Below are 17,222 nucleotides of genomic sequence, written 5' to 3'. Positions count from 1 at the left end.
CAGTAGGAGAATAATAATTTAGGCCTTTTTCTTCTATACATATCCAGCTCTAAGTGGCTTAACAGAAAGGATAAATAAATCATTGAACTGACTGAATAGTTACCTGACTTTTAAGAGGTTTATTAACAGAAATAAAACTGCAGTAGCTTTAGGCCTAGTTAAAACTAATCCAAACACCTGTATTGAGGCTTTCACCAACTTAACCTCCCGTGCAAGTATTTTATGTAATCTAACCTAATTGTACAGCTGAGCTGTGAAACTCTTTAAGAGAGCTGTAGAAATGTTTCAACTTTCAGGTAGGATTACAATAGCTCCAGGCCAGAAGTGTTTGCAGTCTTGCATTATTTATTAGTTTGAGGTAGTGCTGAACACACAGAGTACTACATGGGACTCTTAAGGAAGGGGTGGGGTAGAACGATATTTTGAATTCCGGTGCCTGAATATTCAACCAGGATGTGTGACTTAGTAAAGATGTAAACAGTGAACAGCCACCTGTGTACAGGCATAAAGTTTCAAAGACCACCCAGTTGTAAAAGAAAAGCCATAACCAACTTCCAGTTCAAAAATTATATTAAATATAAAATAACCAATTAATGCATTTACAGAAAAATTAAACCAATATGAAAGTAACAACTTTCATACAGTTTGCAAAAAACTGAAGGAAGGATTAAGTTAAGGCACAGTGAGTAATAAGAGTATTTTATACAAAGAAGTTTAAACCCAAGGCAGTGAGAGTATTTCTGATGCAACAAATACTAGGGAGAGAAGGTAAAAAAACCAACTGACATTAATTTCTTGGAAGAAAAGCAAAGCATCCTTCAGCTGTCAAGGTATTACTCAAGCAACGTGAGGCTTTCTATCTCTGACAGTATAAGAACTCTCAACAAGTTGGTTTTCTTTGTATTCCCCAGGTGTTGAACCAAGCTCTCCTTTGCACATGTTCAGGGCTAAGGAATGATTTTACACTGTGGTCAGTACCCTCTATCTTAAAATTCAAAAAGAGGCAAAGTATCAAAACAGAAGAGATGATGATTGAATCCTCTTCCTCACATTTTCTGTAGTGATGGAATGCTACAGATAGATGAGAGGAGGAGTTTGTGCTGCCCAGGACACTAGTTCAGGCCGAGGGGTGTCTGATATACAAAACTCTGGAAACTAATAGCCAAGTTACCTGGCCTGTGGTGTTGCATCAGGCTCCTTAGTTAGTTGGCAGTGAAAGCAAGGCCAGGAACATGTGATGATACCCAATGCAACACTGGACTGTTTTTAAAATTTTTTTTGGAAATCTCAAGGACAGAAGTAATGGTACCTATAGGAATGTGTATATATATATATGTATATGTATATATATATACATATGTATATATAGGTATATGTCTATATAGGTACCATGGTACCTATACCTAGTGCAGGTTCTCTGCTCCTTTGCCCACAACAGTTCTCCACAGAAAATGCCTAGGGCACTGACATCTGGTTGTTGCAAAGTAAACCATTCACCTTTTACCAGCTACAGGTACAACAGTCATTTCAGTAAAATCGCCTTAATCGGTATTTGATTTGGAGCTACCTGCACTTCACTTGGGACAAAAATAAAAATTACTGTTGCTGCATGTGCCATATCAGAACACACTGTGTTTATTTAAGAGAAGGAAAGAGTCACAAGTTTGTTTTGTGGTTTCTCGTTATTTAGTATTCTGTGCTAGAGGGGAGAAAAATACCTGCAATGGCACATCCCTTACTAGTAATTTACCATTAAACACATAATTTGTTTAGGTCGCTCAAGTACATGGACTTGAGTAATCTATGTCTGAAAAAGTTTTCATAGTTCTAGACTGGTACCATACAGAGTGTCCAGTGCACTCAATATAATTTAGCAAGACTTTAGTTTCTTTCCCAGGACCATTGAGAACACGCATTCAAGCACGTGGGTTTCTTAATTCTTGGACTTATAGTGGGAATGTCTTACACTTAAAATAGTTCTGTACTTTGCTACAGCATTGAATGGAGCAGCTGAGCACTATCAGCCTCCAAGAGTGCTGGTACTTGTTACTAAGTTCTTAAGGGTGTTTATAGCCCCCTGGAAAGTTTTTTTTTTAAATAAAAAAAGTCAATGGACCCTTAAATCTAATTAACATTAAATCTAACAGTTTCTCTTATGTTAACAACAGAAAAAAATACATGCATACAGTAGCGACAATAAATAGGGGAAATCAGACTCTTATTATTGTGAGTTACAGGATATTAATTCCTATTAATCTATTCATAGAGAGCTGAGTTGCAAACAATGTGCAAATCAGAAACAGGTGTTTAGAAGTAGGAAACAGCACTGCCTCTGCAATCCACAGGTGTTAGAGACACAGCAATTCAAAGAAAAGACATTTTTACTTGCTTTACACAGAAATTAGCTCACACATTCAATTTTAGACCAAATGTTTGTAGTGCAATTTTCATTTTAACTGAAGTGCCAATTTGGCAGAATGCCTCAGCCTTTATTAGGCAGACAGAACTGACATCGCCTAGCTCTCTCCTGATCAATAAGAATGGTAGGAGTTGTATTTCACTGAACAAGTATAATCCTATTTTCCTGTTTATAGCCAGATTGTGACACCTGACAGTTCTTATTTCCTACATTATACAGAGCTTTACACTTAAGGAGGGACGGGAACTACATCTTGTTTATTTTTCCCAATGGACGGGCAATCTCCTTCATTTTCAAAGTTTACATTCACGAATGAAGAGCACGCTGTTGCTTCAGGCTGGTCTGTCTGGACAGGAGCTTCAGCTTGTGGCTTGTTCTGCTGTTCCTGATGCTGTCTTTCTGCTTCTTCTGACATCTTGTTTTCCTGTTCCTCCTCTTCCTCCTAGAGAGATAACCAGATTCATATGCTACTATTTACCACTTATTTACATTAACTTGGAAGTCTTTCCATAAGAGCGTACCAGTTCCTATTACAAGGCAAGGGCATTAGTTCTCCTAGAAAACAGTCATTACCTGATCATAAGATGAGGTATATTCCAGAACTTCCATCATGGAAAAAAAATCACCACAAGTGAAGGATTAAACCATGTTAAACGAACAAAAAACCAAACCATTTTAAACAAACCAAAAAAAGACATATATCTAGATAAGCAGTTTTTAGTTAATGGCAATAGGGATAGGTCTACCTTCTCTAAAGTTTTTCCAGCTCTCAATAACAGCTATCAAAAAATAAGTAATAAAGCTTTAAATATGTTTTCCACCTCTTCCAAATGAAGATTACTAAGGGTTTGGGATTTTTTGCCTAAAGCACTGGCTACTTTTCAGTCATGTCCAGTTATGGTGGTAGCATAACTGTTCAATTTACCCTTGACACCGTGTTGAACAAGTTTTAGAGCTGCAAAGTATACTGCTAGCAGCCACCTCCTTATAGTGTTCAGCAAAACTGTCCATCCAACTTTCCCACACTGTTGACTTGCAAATGCATTGTACAAGAGAAACAAACAGAGCAGTGGTCAGGACTCAGCCATCTAGGACTGATAAGCCGGAGAGAAAAGGCTGATGGCTAAGTAAGCACTAACCATGCATCAAATGAAAACTGAAGGCAAGCTGAAATTGGGGGTCTTAAACTTCATTTAAATGCTAGAATACAACTATTATTTTTTTAAAATACCAGGGAAGGCAAGTTGGGAGAAAAGGAGTGCAAGAACCCTATCTCACACACATACCTCTCTCTTCATTCTGTAATACTCATCAATTGCATATTGGTATTTTGGTGTGCTTATCCCCAGAACAGATGCAATCTTTTCCCCAAGGAAGTCACATACTAAAAAGTAAAAAGAGATTTACATATGATTAGTATCTAGAAGAAAATTCTTAAGCACCATTTTATTTTTAAAAGTCTCACTATCTTTCCTGAATGGTTTTCCGTAGTCCTACTTCACTGAAAAGATAAAACCAAAATGTGCAAGGCTAATCTACTTATAGGTAATTATTAGCTGAATATACTAATAATTGTTCTTTAAGATAGAAAATGAATAAAAGGAGAAGAAAATGAAGTTCAGTGAAAATCTAGATGGTGGTTGTGTTTCTATTCTGCTAGTTTTAGCTTTGAATCTAAGTTCATTTTGCTAAGAATCAGTTAAAGGATAAACCTTTAACTGAATTTTAACTGAAAATTAATGTTAGACAATACATGGGTATCAGCTGTATTAGTTCAGTCTAGTGGTACTAGAAACTAGACAGTTATTTATTGATATGTGCATATGTCAAGTCAGTTTTAACAATGCTCTGTGTTGCATACTAATGGATTAATAAAATATTTAGGTTTCAGCTGTCTCAATTTTCAAGCTGTAGGCTACATGCAGCACTACTGTGCTAAAGCAGGTAGTGCACAGTCATAAGTATGGAACAGGGAGGGCTTGTGTCAGTCAGTCTCTTTACCATGGTGATGGCTACAGCACTGGTTCTTGAGTAAAGGCAAGCAAGAAGTCAAAAGTACTGCACTTCCAATTGTAAATCTGCCCTAAGGAAGCAAATGAGTTAGTCATCTTCAGGGGAAAAAAAGTCAGAAGTTAGCAATTGACTGCTTCAATGAATATTCACAATAACTAATCTTACAGATATCCTGGCATCCCCATTTTTGTGCAAAAGACTAGTTCAAATTACAAATATAAGAGCCAAAACTGAAGTGGGAAGAAGAAAGTAGTAATCTTCAAATTCATAAAACACTTCTGAAAAAAGGAAAGCAGCATCTACCTTTGCGTATGAAGAACAGATGCGTCAAGGAATAGAATTACACTGTACATTAAAGTGTTTCTCAAAATAAGGATAGGTTAATTAATAAAAACAGACTGCCAATAGTTTTTAGAAATATTCAAAACTAGGTGTACAATGACAGAAACTCCATAATATTTGTCAAAAAAACCCAATAAAGGTACTTTACACCTTGGAAAAAAGACAGACAAGGATAAGCATTTTTAAAACTGAGCAAAATTTTATGAGGTCCACGAGTCAAATGAATTTCTAAGCAAAGTTTAAGACCCTTGACAATAGTCTTGTTTATTTTGTAACCTCAGATGTTCGTTGTATGGCACATTAGATGTGTTCTTGGGATAATCTCTAGTTGTCTTTTTCAGAAAAACTGTCAGTTTAATTATTCCAGACAGCATTCTTTCCAGATAACATCACACAAAATGGTTCCATACAAAACCTAATAGAAAGTTGCCAACACCAACATATCTTCATATGAAGAAAAAGGGGAAAAGTTTTGATCAAAAGGGTATTTTCTGTTCATTCTTCCATGCAGGAGTTGATGATTGATAGTAAAAAATTTTTTAAACAGTGTCTGAGGTAAGACAGTACGTCTCCACAGATTAAATAGAGTTGATTTACACTTTTGAAAAAACAGCAAGTAGAGCCCAAAGACGACTTACAGTATGCCATGGTAACTCTGTGACTTTCAATATTCCATTACTGGTTTACCAGTAAATAAAGCAATACCTGATAAAGTTGATGTTGCGACTCGCAGCATGTGAAACCACAAGTAGGGTCCCCACGTGAGCGTTGTCTGTAGGAACAAGAGTAGTATGAATACATATAGCTGTATGTTCATGGCACAAAATAATACATGCAAAACAGCTTAAGAGGAAAGATTTGCAGTGTTTCCTGTTTGCCAGCTGCCACAATATTTTTGCTTTAAAATAACTCTAGACCAGACAGATAAAGCAAAGTATCACCATAAGATCTAAATATAACCATGGTTTACCTCTGGGAAAATCTGTTTCCGTGGTTTTTGTTTCCCACTCCCAGACTTGGGAAATGACAAGCATCCAACTCAGTCCCTGTAACTATAAAGAGCTTTCCATAATGTTCTGAATCCCATCAGGCCAAGAAGTGAGGTGAGGTAGCCAAGTAGTTCCTCATTACAATGATGAGTGAACTGCAAAAGACTCTTTAAAACCAAACCAAACCTTCAAACCTGTGAGCAAGAGGCTGCTTCCAAACTTTACAAACCAGATATGAATTATCCTTGAAATTGCACCTCAAAAATAACACCAAGAGCCATGAGGGAGGGAGAGAGTTACTGCAGCTCTGAGGGAGAGATGGACAGGCTGACAAGCAAAGCACCTGGGGTGATATAAACAAGGAGGAACACAAAATGAATAAAACAGGGCTCAAGTGGGGTCACCTCAAGAATTTGCATGTACATGAGGAAGTGTCTCTGCAGTGCCTGAACACTAAGACACACAACATGGGACATAAACATAAGAAATTAGAGATCTGTATGCAGATCTTATTGGGACCCCAGAGATGCAGTGAATGGACTGGAGGGCTGCACTGGAGGAATACAGACTCTTTAGGAAGGGCAGGCCAGGAAGACAAAGAGGAGGAATTGCCCTTTGCGTGACTATGGTATATTCACGGTCACATAGAAAATACCGCAGCCTCCAGACAAACTGATATATTTACACATAGTAACTTAAAGAAAGTTTAGCAATTAAATTTAACTAATTACAAAATAACGGGCATACTCAGGCTATGCTTTTCACTAAAGAAAGAGGCTGTATCTCTTAAAAAAAAAAACAAAACAACAAGCTGTGTAATAAAAAGCAAAAAGGGGAAAAGCAGATTCCAAGCTAACGGCAAAAAAACTGTAGGCTTTCACTTTTGTGAAAAGGCAAACTCAAATTTCATATTGAACTAAAACATATTTATAGTTAACAGGATGTTGTATTCAGGCAAGCTCTTTGTTATGTATGTATCCCCCAGAAAAGATCTCTGTAGAAGTACTTTTCTTGTGGAAAGTAGCAATTAAAAGTGTCAGCTTTTATTAAATAAAACACATTAGCTCTCTCAGTTACATAAATATTTATAACGTGCTGCTAAGAACTCTTTGATAATAACTTTTTTCTGTGATATTATTTAATAGATATCTCTACAGGACAACCAATATTACTGTAAATAATACAGCTAGAGAGACTAGTTGGTATAGCCTCAGTATGCATGTACAGAAGCTACTAGACTTCCGTGCTTTCCAAGCACAGTCACTACAAATCAGTGCAGCAATAAATTGTCTTTCAAGCCAGAAACTCAAGTTGGCAAGCTGAAAAAAAGCCAGATGCTCTATCTTTTTGGCAGTGGGTATGGAAAATGTCCTGCCAAGGTAAAAGTGTAAGCAAAACCAGCTGCTATCCTGCTTGCACAAAAGCACCTCCAGCTTGTTGATTATGTGCTCAGTTGGCAGACAGGCTAACAAGGAGTTTGTTCAGTTGAAGAAGTCAAAAAAAGTGCTGGAAAAGCTTGTTGCCACAGGTGCAAATAATGGCATTGACAGGGCTCTGTACAATCCTTCATGATGAGGTGACAGGGTTAAAAAGCATTCACACAGTGTGCAGGACAAACACAGGCCTGCTGTGCCCTGTAAGAAAGAAGCTACAAGAACCCCCTTAACATTTAAGAGTAAAAAGACAGGCTGAACTTCAATGTGACAGAAGTAATTTGAACCCAGACCATTCTAACAACTTTGTGGAGACACAAACGTAGGGAACATCTGAGGCTCAGCAGATACAGAGGTTCTGTGTATTTCTACTCTTTCCCTACCACAGTTAAAAATCAGTTTGGTACATTAAAAGCATTTTTAAGTTCAGCTTCATGGGAATCTCTGCTTTCTGACAAAGCCCAACCAGACACTTCTTCACCCCTGCCAAGCGAGGCTTTGCCAATCTCCTCAATTTAAAAAGAAACATTCTTTCCAGGGTCTCAAAAGATAATATAAAACCATGAGAGAAGCTACTTCACACAAATTCAAAAGGAGAAAGGGGATGGCTTGGAGAGTAAACCACCAGGAACAGCCAGGAACAAGGGAATGCATTCAAGCAATCATCTTCTTTTTCCACCCATCCCCCACTTACTTCCTCAGGGGAAATCTGGGTGGCTTCCCAGAGCACCTCGGAGATGGAAACAGAAATGGCAAATGTGAGGCAAGAACTGGTACTGCAGGAACCAGAACCATTCGAGTGATATGAACTGGGCTGTTAAGCAACGGCTCAGTACAAACTAATCCTAGTTTGTGAAGTAGCTTTAATGCACTGAGCTGAAAACTGGAAAACCATACCCAAGTCAGGTCCTACAGACCTGTAGAACAATATACTCAGATATATCAACCTCCTCTGGCCAGCCAGAGAAGCCTTCCTGTTCACTCTTTAATCAACTCAAGGACACAGTAATACTGTATTTCTTGAATGGAAACAAGGGGCAGCAGTATGAAACACAGTACACTGGTTTATTGTATTTCTGCTGCCATCAGTCTCTTAAGTATATGTTTCTACAATGCTTAATTATATTATGCAGCTATCCCGACTTTAGTCGTTTACAATGGAAAACACAATGGTTATGACAACTGATTTTTAAATTACAAAAAATCTTAATGTACAATTTTAATTTAAATAGGAATTAACATAATGGATTCAACCACTGATAAAACCAAGGGGCCTCTGGTTCAACAACAGAACATGATTTTGTTTCCTAGTATGGGGCTGCCGAAGGGAGCACACATGGTCCCTTGAACTTCCAACTGCACCATGTTCCTAAACAATCCACATCTGTGTCTATTTTTGGCAGATTTCAGTTCTTACTAACACTTACACTTTCCGAAGTACGTAGCGTTTCTTTTTGTCAGAGAAAATGGCAAAATGGGAAAAATAATAATTTCCTGATTTAAGAAAAACGAAATCATGTATATAATAGTTAATATACACCACCAAATAGATGCTTTTCCATTGTTTACTATGCCAAGATAGGTTTTAAATTAGTTTAATTATTGACTGTTCATTGCTATAATAGGTCCTTCAGTAAATGTATCATATAAAACTGTGGCATCTAAGACAAGCCAGTGAAAACAAGATCAGAAACACACACACCATCCTTCATCAAGAGTTTCTACCATATCATGAGTAATTATTACTTATTTTTCTCCTTCATCCCAAATTCTTGAAAGAAAAAGAGAGTTCAATGGTCCTCGAGAGGATTTTTTGCTATTTAAAGTTATGGGCCTTTTAACTACAGGATATCAAGATAATCTGCCTGCAAGGATGTGTTTCAATCTTTCTGAGCATTGAAGGTTAAAAAAATTAAATCTCTTCTGGAGCTTTGTTGCTCTGTTTCTCAGGATGAATTCTAGGTTTATCACACCAACAGTTATATTGCTTACAGTTCCTCTGCAAATACAACAAAGAGCTTATACCAAGTGTCCCTCCAGGGATAAACGAAAGGATTATCTTCTAGAACAGGCCAGAGAAATTTAATCAATACAGAATAAAGTTTTGGTAGACAAAAGCAAAAGGAAATTTACATATAAAGTGCAAACATATAAATTTTAAGATAGAAGACTCAAAACATTTATGCTATAAAAGCATTTCAATTTCAACTTGAGAACATTCAGATAATACTGAAAGCTATTATCTAAAAAATAAGAATACCCTGTGCTCTGGATTCAAAAAACCAAAAAACTACAGAATGGACACTCCACTCAACAATACTAATGAACTGAGTGCTGACCTACAAAAGTATCAGAAGCTGTTTCAAAGTAAAATTTAAAATCCAGTTCTTTTTGAGAATTTGTTTTTTTCTGAGTGGTAGCAGTCCACCACACCAAGTGCTTGGTTATCATATTATCAGGATATATACATACTACTTTGCTTAGTAAGAAAGACATTGTCATTGCCTGCTTAGCTCTAAACACAATCAAAGCAAGGTATATACTGAAGACATTTCTTTACAACACAGCAAAATATTTGTTTCCCTTAAACTCATTCAAAAGCTGCCAGGAAGCCAATACCAGCTGAGCTTTGAAATTTCACGATGCAAAGTTTCTATTCAAAGTATTAAATGTGCTTTTTCTAAAAATAAACTGGACCAGAAACAGCTATTACTTGCAACATACTTTTTTGCGTCCCAACTGAGATAAGTTTTAGACATGCTGGTCTCAGCAAACAGACTATTTAATTGCTTCTATAGAAATCCTACATTAAAAACATTTTTAAAGCAGCTGTTGGCTAAAACATCAAAGCTCAGCTTGGACTAACATTTCTTCAATTGTCTGGCTCAGCTGGGATACACGAAGCATGCAGCAGATAAAGTAAACCTCACTTAATGGCAACTCCTGCTCTAATCAAGTTCACTCTGTCAAGGTAAGAAGCAATACATAATAAGGCATACTGTGCTCCACAATAAACTATTCTGGTTTGGGGAGTCCTTTTATTAAAAAGTGTAATAAAAATTAAGGATTTAATAAACTATAAAAGGAGAATAGAGCAATCTTAACTCTGCCATACAATATACTTTTTGGTATTCAGAAAAAGAAATCTGTATTAGGAAAGTAGGGGAACAATCACGCAGCATTCCTGGCTGTTGTGCACACTTGAGGGCTCTTTAGTTAAGTGTCCATTTGCACAGCAGCATGCACGTCTCTGCCCTCACAACATGTACACCAAGGCTCGTGAGCCTTCCATCGCTGCACCACAGCAGAACTCTTCTACTGCGAGGAAATGGCGCCAAAAAATTATACACATCTGGTCCCCTGCTCATTATAACTGGGGAAAATATCTCTTAGACATCCATGGATATCTGCCATGACCCGCATAGTGGGGAAGAGATCTGACTCAGAAGATACCTGAACGTTAACCATAATATGCAGTAAATTTCACAGTTCTTTAATTTCTTTGAGAAGATCCTTAAGGAGGAAAAAAACCCCAGCACGCAGCAAAGCACCTTAACATCTTACTCATTGTTTGTGACTATAAGACATTTCTTTTCAGACTATAAACTTCATATGTTTTATACTGATGATATCCCACCTGCTCTCAGGCTAATATTACTTTTTGTTGTATACAAGAACTGCCTAGCAAGAACAAGAATGCTGCCATCACTCTATACAAGATGCACTGCAACAGCTTCATCTGTGAATCACTAGAAACCCCAGTCCCAGCTAAATTCCCATAGTCTTACTGCAGCTTAGTCCTCAACCCCCCTTCTTTTTTCCTCCAAGATAAATTCATTTCACAGAGGGGAAAAGAGTCCTCCCCAAAACAAACCTCTTATGGTTCACCACTTCTTCAGAAGAGCATGAGCAGAAAATCAAACGCTTCACTTCAGTCCCTTCAACAAAGCCAAGCTCTCCCAGGATGGATGCACATATAAATAAATACAGGGTCTACTACTTTAAATAGAAATCTTCAACCACAACACTTCTTAATTATGGATTGCCAAATGATGGTGCAGAAGTCCTTTCAACAACAATGTCAAGTAGAAAGCAGTGCACCGGTTTCTGTGCGTGCAAGGACTCTTCTTTCAAGTGCGGGAACAAACAGCTCTACACCAGCATCTGCCTCCAGCATGCAACCAGGCAAGACAGGCTGCTGCACAAAGCCATGACTCCTGGATGTCTGACCACACTCCAGCACATCAGGAAGGACCCAATTTTAGAGTCTCCAGCTCAGTACAGGCATCCAAGCCCAGAGAGGGCCAGGAAAGGAGCCCTGTCAGCAGAAAGGGAATAGGACTGCAGACCCAATTTACTGGGGTAAGAATTGTTGTAGGAGGGTAAAGAGGCAGTTGGGACACCACTTTCTGGGACTGTCATGAAAGAAACATGAGACTGGTCACATGGACAGATGATGAGAAGGATGTGTATCTTCTTTGGGACTGACTGCTAGAGGGTGGGGAGCTGCTGCTGCCAGTGTTAGCACATACAGCTGTGAGCTCTGCAATCACACTATCACCACAAAATAATTTATTTAACAGGCCAACAGAATAAAACAGATTATATGTTTCATTTTACCTCCAAGTATAGAACCAGAATCATTGAGAAAAAAGAAAAATGTATTTTAGCAGCTACAATACACACTATGGCAACAGCTTTAATTGTTGAGACTCCACTTGAATCTGGACCAACAAAGGAAACTCCATTCACAAGCTGAGCAACATCTCAACATCTTACAAGACAGCTGAACATTACCTACATGGACTAGGCAGGTCCTTTAGAACCTGTTTTTTATACATCATGAATTACACCAGTTTTCCTTTATTTCTGCAAGTCATCTGTTTCTTTCCCTTCTATGCTCTTTTAATTATATCAAAGTGCTGGTATGGTAAGTCTAAATTACAGGTTCAACTCTCGACTGTCAACAAACACAAGCAAACAAATGTCCCCCTGCATTTTTATTTTTTTTTTAAACAAATGAGATACCAAGCAAATACTATTAGAGAGGGAAATGCTGGAAAGGACAAACTGGAACAGTGAAGAAATCAAACCCACTTCTAATTAATAGGGCTATTTTAGTGGAGGAGAAGTCTAGGACAAAAATTCCCAAGAATACTTCTCACAGGTTTCTGAGTTCCTGAAGCCAAACATATCAATGGAATCTTTAATACTGAATACTAAATCAGATTTGTAACATAAAAAATGAAGTATAAAATGTTGATAGTTACCCGGTAAACCAGAAGTAGCAATGTATCAATCAAAATACTTACAGGATCTACAGGTGGCAACAGGTCTTTTTTCTCTTGTTCATCTTCCTCTTCATCTGTGCTATATTCTTCCATTGTTTCTCCACTTGCAAAATGAATAACTCTCCTTGGAATTTTCTTCTTCTTTCCTATGACACCCAGCTCCACATTCTCAAAGACACCATCTCCCTTTGCAAGTTGCTATAAAGAAAAAAAAAATCATTATCTAAATAGATGCTTCTGAAACTGGAAATTTTCCCTATTTCAGATTAATTAGCATATGCAGTGAACATTTGAAAGAGCTTGGCTGTACATAAAAAATAAGACTCACACAATTTTGTGTGCAGATATGTAAAAACTGATCTCTTCTCTAAAAGGAACAAAAAGGTAAGTGCCTTTACTTCAGCATGAAAGCTGGTATTAAAAACATCTATTCCAAAAAACCACGGCATTATATAGGAGCTTCGAGGGGGGGCGTTTCTTTAAATAATTTGGTAAGCATATAAGTTTTAATATTGAAAAGTATTGTTGGTTTTGAAATTAATATCTAATGAAATTAATAAAATAGTTCGTAGGCTGTAGCCACCTTTGTGAGCTCAGGCAGGCACCTCTAGCACAAAAGAGAACTGAATAACTAAGCAGCCAGGCTCAAGCTTTAAAAAGATGCATCAAGGAATCTACCCCTGCGGGCTTTCATCATCAACCACAATTAGTACAAGGGACCATGCTAAAAGGACAACGCTCAGTTCTGTGGCTAAGGACATATAAAATGAGAAGTACAATACCTGTTTTTGTTCTTCCAGTTGCTGAATACTACAGTGCAGTCTTTGGGTCACAAGCATTAAAAATATATACTTCTAGTTCAAAGGCCAATCAAGAACACTTTAGGCTAGTAACTCCTACAGCAAGAGAATTTTAGTATTTAGTAGGTTTTGTATTGTAGCTATCAAAACAGAGCCTTTGTCTCGGTAGAGTTTTTAGACACTACTGTATCAAATGCACAAAACTGTTCTGAAAACATTTCTGTCATGTAGAGAAGGCCACAGAGGTCAGGAAATGCCAGCCACATGTTTTTAATGTACCATGAAGGTTTTTAAAAATGCATGAGCTCGTGTAATTTGGAACTGTATCGTAAGGAATGACGTGTGTAAGTACATACAGAATCCAGGTTACATAAAATGGGTATATTTCAAATTCTGACTTCCCTATGCAAAACTTAATGATCTACACAAAGCACAAATCAAAACTATAAATAAAAAAATACATTTTATCACATAGTTGTGAAACATCCCTTAATCACTGCAAGCGCAGCATCACCACTCCCATCTCTCATGCTAGACTACTACATAAAACAGCTTTGCAATGCAAACGGGCTTAGTTAGCTGGGAAAGACAGTGGGCACGGGAGAGAGAGGCAGGCGGGGGCCGCAGGGAGCCGAATGGCTTTCTTCATTCCAAGCACAGATTTTTCTCATGCCCACAGAGAAGAGGGAGGGAAAGATCACGTGCAGAGCTCTACAGTGTGGACGAGAACCACACCAATTCATCATCTCTCCAAGCCCTCGTACCATGGCTCCTCAAAACTGCAAGTCATCTCAGCTTCCCCCACCCAGCATTTCTTTAGCAACAGTGGCACATTTCAGGCATTTTCCTGGAGGAGCAGAGCAGAATTCAGTAGCAAGTCTTCACTGGGGTAATTCAGCTGAAACAGCATGGTATTTTCATGCAGATTCAGATTTTCATGTAGAAAGACAAAACTATCTGGAGCTCAGTGCACTCTGCTGTCTATCAGTCTTAGGAACAGAGAAAAGCTACACAAATATGAATGCTGAAAACAGTGAAGCAACCTAAGCATAAGGAGCACTCCGTGCTGCCACTATAAAAGTGGGTACCACTTACTGTGACTCAGTTTGGTATTTTTTGGTGCAAAAAGCAGCACAGAACCAGCTTTTTATGAACATTTCGTGCTCCTTTATTGGCATCATACAATGACGCTGTTTTTCATGTTTAGTCACAGTACTGCAGAGCACTATTTTTTGCTAACACAACATTATAAATATCACTGTGATTAATAACAGCAAGTAACATGAGTCCCTCCTTAGAGCTCTTCTAAAGGCACAGTCTCTTCATCTCATTTTGGCTTGTTTAATGCAAATGCTTCAAATATTTTAACTTAGAAAAAAATAATGGTTCATGTTTCAAAGTTGAAAAAGCAGCCCTTAATTCCCTGCACACCCATCCCACACTTCACTTACACTACTCACAATAAGCAGCTCTGCGCAGCTGGTACTGCTACAACATTTCAGACAAATGCAGCAATTCAAGACAATAAGAATACATCAAGGAACAACAAATCTGGTTCCAATTCGTAAATTATTAAATAAAATAATAAATATCAGCTGTTGCTTTGGTTATTACCTAGTCAACAAACGTGTGTAGGTTTTAGTTATCACCGCAGCATTTATCCTTTTCTTTTTTACCTGTCAGTAAAAGCCAACTCTCCCAGTTACAAGCAGAAAGTTCAGCATCAGTGAATTTATTTACCTTTCCAAAACAGTGGCAATGCAGATCTATTCTAGAGCTGTCAGCTAGACTCACTTTATAGCTCAAATGTTACAGTATTTCCTGTTTGAGATCTTTCCTGTTTTGATCTTCCTTCACGAATTTGATCTTCTTTTCCAATTCAGGAAGTTTTTACAAAGATCATTCTTTCAGTACATGGCTTTAGTCAAGTTTGTGACCACATTTTTTTTTCCACTGGCCTCTCCTTCTCTAACACATTATATGGTCTTGAAAGACTCAGCATTTGTCTTAACCCCACATCAAAGAAGTATCTACTTTGGTATCTGTTTGACATGAAGGCCTGTCACTCTTCTGCTTTCACCACGCTAGCTGACATTCTTAAGGTCCTTGGTAAACACTATAAAGCAACTTCCTCTTTCTTTTAAATGTCCTCTTGGAATTTTTCTTGGCTTTATGGCACACATGAAAACCTTGCCTGTCAGGAAGTCAGCATCTGAAACTGCTGTTCCTTGTTTACTCTCTTTACACCCACCCTCTTATCTCACCCTTTGGCCAGAAATAGAGAGAGAGCAGGGCATCTTTCGACAGTGTTGGTACAATAATCAGCACAACAGAATTTCAGTCTACGTCTAAAATGTCAAAATAAATAAACTACAATTAAGGATAAGGTGTGCCTGGACACTTGCAGGTAAGCTAGGAGAGCTGACACAACTAATATTAGGTGATGCAATAATATAAAGTTTCACAAAGGAGAGGAAGAAGAAAAGCAAAAAGCAATAGGGAGACTGCATTATTCCTTTTTGCATCTTTTAACCCATCGAATGAAGGAATTCTTGAGAGAAATTATGACCAAAAATGCCAAAGTGTGTGATGTCCACTTTTGCTCAAAAAGATGAGCAATTCAATTTGCACAGATCTACTGGTCTGATACTGCTAATCCCCAGAAGGCTGGTATTAGTTAATGAAAAGTATTTCTACCATGCTATCTTGGCTACCTTACTGATTTAATTTGTGTTAGTTTTTCTGCCTAGGGTTTTGGGGGGAGTTTGTTTAGGTTTGAGTGAGGGTGTTTTTTAATGCTTGCCTGGCTTTCCACCCTTGTGTTTCAAATTAAACAGCATGAGTCTTTCTCAAACAGAAGACAACAAAATTACAGAGTCAGAGGACGATTGTAAGACACCCTCGGAATAAACAAGCCTTGGAAAAGCACCATAACCAGTGAGGCGGCAGCGCCTGTAACACCCAGGGCGAAGCCGCGGCCGGTGCAGGGGCAGGCGCGGCAGGACAGGCGAGCTCCGGGCTGGGGTGTAATTAACAGCTGCTGTCCCTCACCATCTCCCACGCCTTCGCCAACTTCACAGCGCGGAGGGAAGTGGAAACCTGTCTCGCTTTAATATTCATCAGGCTCATTTGTCAGAGGCATTGTCCTCGGAGAACAGGAGACACCGGAGACACGCGCGCCCGCCGTGCTGGCTGTAATTACAGCGCGCTGGACGGGAGCGCAGACCGGCGACACATCGGCCTCTTCTCCCGCGGCCGGGCCCCCGCGCCCCGGCGACGAACAGGGGGCTTTCCCCGCCCCGCACACCCGCGGGGTCAGGCCGCAGCCGCCACCCACCCCCGGCCGGACCCCCCGCGGCCTCGCCCCGCTGCGGAAGCGGCAGCGCCCGGGCCCCGCTGCTCGCCCGGAGGGGCCGGGTCCCGCCGCTCCGCTCACCTGCTCGGGCTCCATGGCGCCGACGGCGGGCGCGGGGCCGGCGGCGGGCGCGCAGTAGAGGCTGATGGCGGACAGCCCCTGCTCCATCCTCCCGCCCGCCGCGGCGCCGGGGGAGGGCGGCAGCGGGGCCGCCGCGGCCCGGGTAGGCGAGAGAGGCCGGGCGGTGCCGCCCGTCACACCGCCCGCCGGGGCGGCGCTTGGGGCCTGCCGCGCCACCGCCCGCGCCCCGCTGGGGCTGGCGGCGCGCAGGAGCCGGGATCCACCTGGGAGAGACTGAGGGCGCCTCTGGCCTTTCTCTTCTCGCCCCAGCCGGGCATCCACCGGATCCAGGGGGAATCGGGGGAGAGGGCGGAGGCAGCCGGGCTGCCAGGCACAGCCGTACCTCCAACCCAGGAGGAAGCATACCTGCTCTGAGGGAAAACCCTAGGTTTTTCCCAAAATATTGTAAAAACGTGCAAAATAACAGAAGAATAGTTTAACAAATACATGAAGATCCTTG

At 39.8% G+C, this 17,222-nt stretch overlaps 1 protein-coding gene across 1 annotated transcript; it reads right to left on the bottom strand.

Annotated features, from left to right (window-relative positions):
* Positions 1-327: 327 nt before the first annotated feature.
* Positions 328-16,881, bottom strand: FAM177A1 (family with sequence similarity 177 member A1). The gene is made up of 5 exons (XM_027726846.2): positions 16,724-16,881; positions 12,509-12,685; positions 5,480-5,546; positions 3,706-3,803; positions 328-2,861 (listed from the first exon to the last, which is right to left on the bottom strand). Exons 1-5 carry the CDS (start codon positions 16,808-16,810, stop codon positions 2,649-2,651), a joined length of 642 nt encoding a protein of 213 aa, XP_027582647.1. The 5' UTR covers positions 16,811-16,881; the 3' UTR covers positions 328-2,648.
* Positions 16,882-17,222: the final 341 nt, after the last annotated feature.

Source organism: Pipra filicauda, unplaced genomic scaffold (assembly GCF_003945595.2).
Source record: "Pipra filicauda isolate LSUMZ 115617 unplaced genomic scaffold, ASM394559v2 scaffold11_size5308982_pilon, whole genome shotgun sequence".
NCBI lineage: Eukaryota > Metazoa > Chordata > Aves > Passeriformes > Pipridae > Pipra > Pipra filicauda.
This window is presented reverse-complemented; position numbering and strand designations above follow the sequence as displayed.

Excerpts from the sequence above, each read along its gene's own strand:
- FAM177A1 (XM_027726846.2), bottom strand. The coding sequence starts at position 16,810 with ATGGAGCAGGGGCTGTCCGCCATCAGCCTCTACTGCGCGCCCGCCGCC. Across the intron at positions 5,547-12,508 it reads TGTTGCCACCTGTAGATCCT|ACAACGCTCACGTGGGGACC; the intron begins GTAAGTATTTTG and ends TTGTTCCTACAG. Across the intron at positions 3,804-5,479 it reads CGCAACATCAACTTTATCAG|TATGTGACTTCCTTGGGGAA; the intron begins GTATTGCTTTAT and ends TTTACTTTTTAG.